At 39.0% G+C, this 9,268-nt stretch overlaps 1 protein-coding gene across 4 annotated transcripts in view; it reads left to right on the top strand.

Moving 5' to 3' along the window:
* The window catches only part of tmem41b (transmembrane protein 41B), a 32,663-nt gene extending 24,803 nt beyond the window's left edge, over positions 1-7,860 (top strand). For all 4 annotated transcript variants that reach the window (XM_043705888.1, XM_043705887.1, XM_043705886.1 and 1 more), the window contains one exon: positions 6,894-7,860. In XM_043705888.1, the coding sequence (XP_043561823.1) occupies positions 6,894-7,063 (170 nt within the window). In that variant the 3' untranslated portion in view covers positions 7,064-7,860. The remainder of the gene's footprint in view (positions 1-6,893) is intronic.
* Positions 7,861-9,268: the final 1,408 nt, after the last annotated feature.

The following is a 9,268-nucleotide window of genomic DNA, read 5'->3' as shown; positions in this document are numbered from 1 at the left end:
GGCGCTGTGAGGCAGCAGTGCTAACCACTGTGCCACCGTGCCGCCCACCGTGATAGTGGTCTTGAGTTTGGAAGACCCCATTGAAGGAACCTTGGCAGGTTACTGTACTACATCTTGTGTATAGTACACACTCTAATTGTGTGTTAGCAGAAAAGGAAATATTTCAGGGTGGTGGATCAGCTGCTGACTAAATGGCTGTTTTTTTCCCCCCCGGATGTTGTTGAATTTCTTGAGTGTTGGAGCAACATTTATCGAGGCAAGTGGAGAGTATTCCATAATACTGTTGGCTTGTGTTGTGTCCACAGGATGTTGACGGCAGGGATATAGTGATGGAAATGCTGTTGAGCATTGAAGGAAGTTGGTAGATTCTTTCCTTTTCAAGATGGTTGTTATTTGACAATTATGTAATGCAAGCATTACTTGCCAGTTACTAGTCCAGGTCTGGATATTGTTCAGCTATTGCTGCATGCAGGCATTTGCGACTGGATGTGCCAGTACTATAAATCTTTGATCTCATCCATTAATTGTTGGATGATTTAGCTCCATCTATAGCATGGTGTTTTTGTGTAGTACATATATATGGTTCTATGTTGTATCATCAGGTTGGCATTTCAGAACTTAAGTATGCCTTGTATGACTCTTGGCATGTTCTTCTACATTGAGCCAGTCTTAGTTTCCTGGCTCAATGGAATAGTAGAATGAGAGATACATTTGCCCGTGAGGTTACTGAGTCATGTTTCCTGATTGGCATTGAAGTTCTCCAAAGTAGTGGCATGCAAACAGCATTTGTGATAGGGATAGGTGGGTATGATGAGGTTCGATGGGGTCCCAAAATTATAGTTTTGTTCTACCCAGGTTTACCTGGTAGAAACTTCGACTTATTTGCAACTGAATGTCAGAGATGCAGGCTGGCAAGAATGAGCAGTGGAGAGATTAGGTGAGTTGGTAGAGGAATAGATTTGGGTTCCATCAGCATAGATGTGGAATGTGATGTTGCAGCCTTTGATGCTAAATAACGTTTTTTGTGTTTGAGAAATAAGAGGAGCCAAGAATACATTATCCAGGAGACTCCAGTGATAGCAGTAAGATAAACTATTGCTGGAGATACTCTGGTTATTGATTTAACTGAGAACAGGATAAAGTGGAGATCATCAGTAAGGGAGAGGCGTTGAAGGTAGTTTCTGTGTTCAGTCATGTTGACGAGGAGAGATACCCACCAGCATCTAAATGATGCAAATCCCTCCAGGAATGGCTGATGGAATTTAATTCAGATAAATGTGAGGTGTTGCATTTTGGTATGATAACCAGGGCAGGATTTACACAGTTCATAGTAGAGTGTTGTTGAACAAAGAGAGACCTAGGGGTGCAGTTACATAGATTCTTGAAAGTGGCATCACAGGGAGACAGGGTGGTGAAGAAAGCATTTGACGTGCTGGCCTTCATTGGTCAGAGCGTTGATTGCAGTAGTCCTGTCTATGTTGTTGGTACCTACATGAATCACAATAACTGGACTCTTTCCCTCACGCTGCAAGTTCCTTTATAGTGCAGAGCTGGTGTTCAGAACCCTGGCACCAGGCAAGCAACGCAGCCTTTTGGATTCTCTCTGTCAATTACAGGGAACCATATCTATCCACTGTCAATGCTCACTCCTGCTCTATATTCTTCTCAACTTCTACTTGATCGGCTTTTCATATCATAGTGCCACGGTTAGATTGCTCATCTACCTACAGCTCCTGCTATCATTTATATAAGATGCAAAACCTCTAAACAGATGGATAATGGTAAAGGCTGAGGCACTCCCCCTCACCCCAAAAAAATCTTCATAACCGTCTTAATCACAGTCTCACCCTCTCCATTCTGAAAAATGTACCACTAACTGGAACAATTATCCATATAAAATGTTCCTTAATTCTTTGCTTGTCTGAAACTTGAAATCTAGCACTAACTCTGAGCAAAGTTCTGTTTTCTCTTTGGATTGTCCATCAGTTCCCACATGCTACAGCTGCAACATACCAACCATCCATGTAGCATTTTCAATGCATTAATTTACTAAAACCTGAGTGCGTGCTTACAATTTTGCTTGTGCTTTATATTCTTTTTGATGTTCTACTTACCCAATTGAAATTCCAGAATGTAAGTATTTAAAAGAAAATACTCACTACACCATCAACTACTCACTTCTGTGATTTTGTTTTCCCCCTCTTCAAATGAAGTTCTATTTGGATCCTATTGGTAGTGGCATCCCTGCTCTGTGCCAACAGATGACGTAGGGGTGAAAACAAATAAAGGTAATATAAGGAGTGGAGATGAATGCCTCGTTGGAAAGATGGTGCAGGAGGGAGGACTTTAGATTCCTGTGATATTGGGACTGGCTCAGATGGAAATGATGAATGTACAAGCTGGATGGATTATGCCTAAACATAGCCAGAGCCTGTTTCCTTGTGGGACAATTTCCTAATGCTATTGAGGAATGTTTAAAATAATTGGACAGCATGTGTAAACCAGGTGGTAATATCAGAGGAACACCAAGGTGTACACAATACTGGGAGAAACAGATAGCACTGGATTAGTAAATAATAAATTAATGGGTGAGTTCACTGTTAGAAATGATTCCTAAATCAAGATTACTGTGCATGTATACCAATGCATGAAGTGGAGAAAATAGGATAATGAGTTTTAGGTGCAAGTTGCCAGGTGGAAATATGAGAAAGTGAGTACTGCAAATGCTGGAGCATCAGAGTCAAAAAATGTGGCGCTGGAAAAGCACAGCAGGTCAAGCTGCATCCAAGGAGCAGGAGAATCGACGTTTTGGGAATAAGCCCTTCATCAGGAAATGAGGTGGGAATATGATATAATTATGATGGAGACCTAGCTCAAGAGTAAGGCTTGCAATTAAATATTTCTAAATATAAGTTGTTTAGAACAAGCCGGGGTGGCGGCATTGGTTAAGGCGAGCAAGATTTTGTCCCTGACTCCTCAGACATTCTATTTGTCTAAAGCGAAGAAGCAAAATGTGCAGTTACATTGCTTAGTAGCCTATAGGCTGCCAACTGGTGAGAAAGTTATAAAGAAACAGATTTGTAAGGAAATTGCAGAGCTGTGCAATTACTATAGAGTAGTTATAATAGGGGTTTGAATATAGACTGGAATGCTCGTAGTGTAAAGGGCAGAGATTAACAAGAATTCCTAGAGTCTTTTCAGCAGAATTGTCTGCATCAGTCATTTTACAGTCCAATGAGAAAGAGGCACCGATTTTGAAAATGAGGTGGGTCAAGTAGATCCGTTCTTGGTTGAACATTCAGGGAACTGTGATCATTGTGTCATAAGATTTTATGTTTGCTAACAAAAGGACAGGAACATTCCAAATACGAATAATTATTCGGGGGAAAGTCAACTTCAAATGAGTCTGGGGAACTATAATGGAGGATAACAAAATGGCAGATGAATTGGAACTAATATTTTGTTTTTGACTTCACTAGTGAGGATACAAGTTGCATCCTGAAAATAGTTGTAAATCAGGAATTGAAAGGATATAGGAACTCAAAATTACAATTTACCAAGGAAGTATTACCGAGTAAATAGTTGGAGCTGCAAGTTGACAAGTCCCAGGGCATTGGTGAAACTTCATCTGGAATGCTGTGTATGCTATTGGTCACTGGAAGGATGTTCATGTGTTGAAAGTAGTTCAGAGAAGGTTTGCTGGGCTAATATCTGGAAAGGGAAATTAGCCTTGTAATGAAAGGCTACCCAGGCTTGGCTGGTACGTTGTGGACCTTCGAAGTGTCAGGGGTGATTTATTTGAAACTTACAAGATCCTGAGGGGACTTGACCAGGTGGGTATTGAAAAGATGCTTCCTCTTGTGAGGGAATCTAGAGCTAGGAATCATAGTTTAAAAGTAAGCGATCTTCCATTTTAAACAGACAAAACATCTTTTTGCTCAGAGGTTTATAGATATCGTGATTAGCATTGCTGTCTCACATCATAAGGGACCTGGGTTCAATTCCAGCCTTTTGGGTGGAGTTTGCATGTTTCAGCATGGGTTTCTTCTAGGTGCTCCCATTTTCTCCCACAGTCCAAAGCAGTGAGGTTAGGTGGATTGCCCATGCTAAAAATTTCCCCATTGTGTCCAGGGAATTGCAGGTTAGGTGGGTTAGCCATGGTGAAACCCTTGGTGGAGTTAAGGGGGTGGGGTGGATCTGGCTCTTTGGAAGGTGCATGCAGATTCATTGGGCCAAATGGTCTCTCTCTGTACTGTAGGAAATCATGTTAAAAGTCTTTGAATTTCCCTCCCTCAAAAGGCTGTGGATGCAGAAAGTATGAAGTAGATAAATTCTTCAATTACCAAGAGGATAAAAGATTTTTAGGGCAATGCAGGAATGCAGAGTTGAGGTTAAAATCAGATTTTGTTGAATGGCAGAGCAGGCTCGAAGAGCTGAGTGGCCTACTCTTGTTCTTTGATCTTGTGTTTGTATATAAAGGGGTGAGAATACATCTGTGACACATAAATTAGTATTAAAATTAGCAGTGTCACACAACAGTGGGCTGTCTGTAAAGGAAAGAGTGTTTGGGTACAGTTGAGGTATATTCCCACCTAAGGATAAACAACCCAGACTTTTTTCAAATTGATATGAAATTGAAATGAACAAGATGTGTACACGACAGATGCCACATTCAGAAGTGATTAGGAAGGCAATGTTTCATGGGATGTTTGTATCAATTGGATTTGCTATCCATCCCCAATTGCTCTTAAACAAATGGTTTGTTTGGCCATTTCAGGAGGCATTTAAGTGTCAGCCACATTATTGTGGGTCAAGAGTCACATGTCAGCTAGACTAGGAAGGATGGCACCAAAAACAGAAATTGCTGGAAAAGCTTAGCTGGTTGTGGAAGAGTCACCAGAGCTGAAAGTGAACCCTGATTTCACACCACAGATGCTGCCAGACCTGCTGAGCTTTTACAGCAATTTCTGATTTACAGCATCTGCAGTTATTTTGGTTTTTATTTCTGAAGGAAGGCAGATTCATTAAAGTCCTTGAAGGGAAGGAATCTGATGGATTTGTATAACCATTAATGATCGTTTCATGGTTACAATTACTGACGTGAGCTTTGAATTCTAAATTTATGAATTAATTTTAAATTTCACCAGCTGCCATGGTGAAATCTGAGCCAGAGATTTGGCTTGGAGCTCTGGATCACTGGTTCAGTGCAATTATCATTCTGCTGCCACCTTCCCCAATAAAATATTGGTGTTTATTGCAAGGGAAATCGTATATATAAGTGAACATGTATTGCTGGAGTTATATAATGTCTTGCTTTAATCACATGTTGGTACTTTGTACAATTTTTTAGACAGTTATACAACACAGAGACAGACCCTTCAGTCCAACTCGTCCACGTCAACCACATTTCCCAAAAGAAACTAGTCCCATTTGCCTGCATTTGGCCCATATCCCTCTGAACCTTTCCTATTCATGTACCTGATCAAATGTCTTTTAAGTGTTGTAACTGTACCTGCATCTACCACTTCCTCTGTCAGTCCATGGAATTTGAATTCAATTTTAAGAATCTGGAATTAAGTGTCTAATGATGACTATCGTTGATTGTCATAAAAATCCCATCTGGTTCACTAACTTCCTTTAGGATGGAAACTGCCATTCTTACTTGGTCTGGCCTACATATGACTCCAGACCCACAACAATGTGGTTGACTTTTAACTGCCCTCTGGGCAATTAGGAATGGGCAATAAATGGCTGGCCTAGTCAACGATGCCCACATACCATGAACGAATAAAAAAGTATTAGCTGGCAGTGATTATTGATATTGCGTGTGGCACATGGTGGCAGCTGCATTCTTCCTTCACTGCAGTAAAGGTGGGAAGTGGGGATGGGTCACACTCTGAGGACACCCCAGGTCCAAAGCTCTCCCAAGGAGGAGGAAACACCCCCTGGACTGCCCCTCTGCCTGAACCTACTGGTGGATCTGTTAGCTACCAGCAGAAGCAATGTACCCGATGCCTATATCATGCATGGTTGCATTTCAAACAAGCCTCACCCAATTATTCCTGAGATGAGGAGCTATAACAGGTAAATAGAAATTTAGATTTGGGGTTAGAATCCATTTGGCCATGATTTTATTAAACAGTGGAGCAAGCTCAAAGGGCCAAATAGCAGACTAATGTTCCTTGTTTGTATGGTTCATAGACCTTCTCTTTGAGCTCGAGGGAAGTGATAAAAGATGAAAATCAAACAAATATTTTAAATTGTGTATTGTAGTACAATCGGTTTTGCTATGCTATGTGTTTCTTCAACATGAATTAGCTTTAATACAATTGAAGAATTTAGACTGTTTTGTAGAACGCAAACTTTCCTTATCTGCATTGACTAGAATGCGATTCTGGCACCGTTAGCTTAAATGGTGTGGCTATTGCATGGTTTTCTTATAATGTGAGATCTCATGAGAACTGGATTATTGCTTTACATTAGAACCAACTGTAGGTAAATCACTTTTAAGGTAAGTAAATTGACTTTGATATTCGAAAGTCAATTTCATACTAATGCACGCTGAATGTAGACTACAAGGTCTTTAGTTCGTTCTTGACCATGTTAATTTAAATTTCCAGCAAATGGATAGTGTTAAATAGCACCAGGTTTTTTTTTCTCTCATTCCCCAGAAATATTGAATTTCCTTGTAGTTTTCTCCTCACACTATCCTACCAAACATTTACCAGTATAGCACGAACCTATGACCTTTTGATCCTCTATGGCGGGGGAGCATTGAATTAATTTTAATCAAAATAATCTGAACCATTGAAATGTTGTCAGAATTTAAATGTCATGGATACTGTAGGGTACTGAAGAAATCCTGAATCAATTCTCTTTTTCTTTCACTTCAGGTGTAGCACCTCCATCGTTTGTGGCTATTAAAGCTGGCACAACCCTTTACCAACTTACAACTGCAGGAGAGGCTGTTTCTTGGAATTCAGTGTTTGTTCTCATGATCTTGGCAATAGTCTCCCTACTTCCAGTGTTTTTTCAAAAGAAGCTGAAGCAGAAGTTCTCGTAACCATTGCACAATCTTCCATCTTATGTCAAAATTTGCCTTTGTTACCTTCAATTACATGGGGCATAGTGAATGTCCACTAAGTGGGATTGTAGTAAAGGTTATATTTCAGAGACAGATAAATCCCTTTTAATTTTTTTTCTAATAATATGCACTTCAATAATGTGTCTTTATTCTTTGGTCATAATATATTCAGTTTCCCTTTTAGTTCACTTCTATTAGCATCATCTAGATCACATAAACTGGGCTACGTGACTTGCCTGCTTTCTGTTTATTCTTTATAATGAAATTTGTTGCAGAATATAACTGAATTGTGGCAAGGCATTCCTCATTCCAGATATACTAAGTTTAGCTCCCTTCTTATTTTAAATAGAAACTTTTTTTCTCGTGCTGTGATTACACATAGTGGAAGCATTTGTGCAAAGTACTTTCACAATTAAAAATAATATCTGCAATTTTTATGCCTGTAACAGTATTAGGAGCATCAACCCTGCAATACATACACATTCTTAGCATATTTTTTGCTTCACATGTTTTTGGTTCCTTTAACTTTTGAACTTTCTGGTGCAAATATTTATTGGATTGGGTGGAGACTGGATTATTTTATTATTTCTGTATTCATACCTTGTGAGCTACTTGTTCAATTTTAAGTGGTATAATATGATTATTTGTTCTAATTTTAATAAAAGTGTATCTGTAAAGATCTTTCAATTGCATTGTATAAAATTGTACCTGTTCATTGAAAATGATTGATCTTTTCAGTTCTGTACTGCTATGGTAATAAAATGCCCTCTAGATGGCATGGTGAGTCTGAGTATCTTATTTTATCGAACAAGGTAAGCCCTGTGTTGAATTGCGAGTCAAAGCTTACAACTTGGAGGAGATATTAAGTAGAGGCAGATGTCCCTCAGAGTAAAATGATAGGACAGGAGAGAGAAAATATGATAGGCAGTTTTATTTTGAGAATACCAGACTGCAGTTGGAGAGACATGGTGGAAGAGTGAAGGTTTCCTGCCAAGTTGAACATTAGAAGCATGGCCGAGAAATTCCCTGGAGAAAAGAATAAATACTTCAAGCTGGGATCAATCTATCTAAATCAATGTTAAATAGTTTCTGTGACTGAGCCTCTACTGCTGTCTGGGCAAGAGATTTCTAAGGACTTGGGAGAAGGAATTCTTCCTCAGCTCCATCTTGAATGTATGATTCCTTATTTTAAACTGTCTTTTCTCATTCTTGAGCAGAAACATCCTCTCCTTATCTACCCTGTCAAACTGTCTCAGATTCTTGACTCTAAATAAGATCATCTAAATTTTCTGTACTTCAGTGCACAAAGGTTCAACTCACTCAATGTTTTCTCATAAGACAATCACTTAGTCCTGAGAATCAGCCCAGTGAGTCTTTTCTGAAGTGCATTCGATGCACATATGTGCCTTTTAAAGTAAGACTTAAACTGTACACCATACGTTAGGTTAGATATCATGAATACGGTTGTAGCAAGACTTCCAAAGTTTTACTGTATTTTATACTCTAAAAGTCAGTATTCCATTCCTTTCTAATTATTGTTGTACCTGTATGCAACTACTTTCATATGGTGCAATATCTCATTCTGGAAACTTGCATGCTTACATAATTACCAAATGTTGTGTTACTTTGCTCCTGAATGCTGAAATATTGCTTGTAGTGTCTGGAGGCAGTTAAATTTTTGGAGTGGATCTGAACATTTATTTTCAATCATTTGCCCTAATAATCTAAATTGCTCATTCACATGAGAAAGTTTGATCTTTAAATTTCTGTCAATGCCAGTCTTGAGCTGCTTTTACGTTGTGGTAAAACCCATCTTGATCATAATTTTCAATTCACTGATATCTGCAATTTCAAAGTATCTCATACTTTACTATTGAGACTTTACATGAATGATGCAGGAAGGACTTGTATGGCTTTCCCCAATCTTGGCAAGCTTGAAAGTGCAAGAGGGAATCCTGTTGATTTTCTACAGCTGCCTTTCTTAATCATCTTATTGTGACTCGAAATTTTTTTAAAATTGAGTTTTTAAAAATAAATTATTGATCAAGAAATACTTTGACTACGATAACCCAACTTATGCCTAATGTTTATACTTGGCGGTGTGAACAGTGAACTGAACTACCTGCCATTGATATTTGCTTATCTCTGAATAATGCATACATTTTTACAAGAATCACTTAAAAG

Source organism: Chiloscyllium plagiosum, chromosome 16, assembly GCF_004010195.1.
Source record: "Chiloscyllium plagiosum isolate BGI_BamShark_2017 chromosome 16, ASM401019v2, whole genome shotgun sequence".
In the NCBI taxonomy this organism is placed as follows: domain Eukaryota; kingdom Metazoa; phylum Chordata; class Chondrichthyes; order Orectolobiformes; family Hemiscylliidae; genus Chiloscyllium; species Chiloscyllium plagiosum.
Note: the sequence above shows the minus strand (reverse complement) of the source record. Positions and strands in the feature narration are given on the sequence as shown.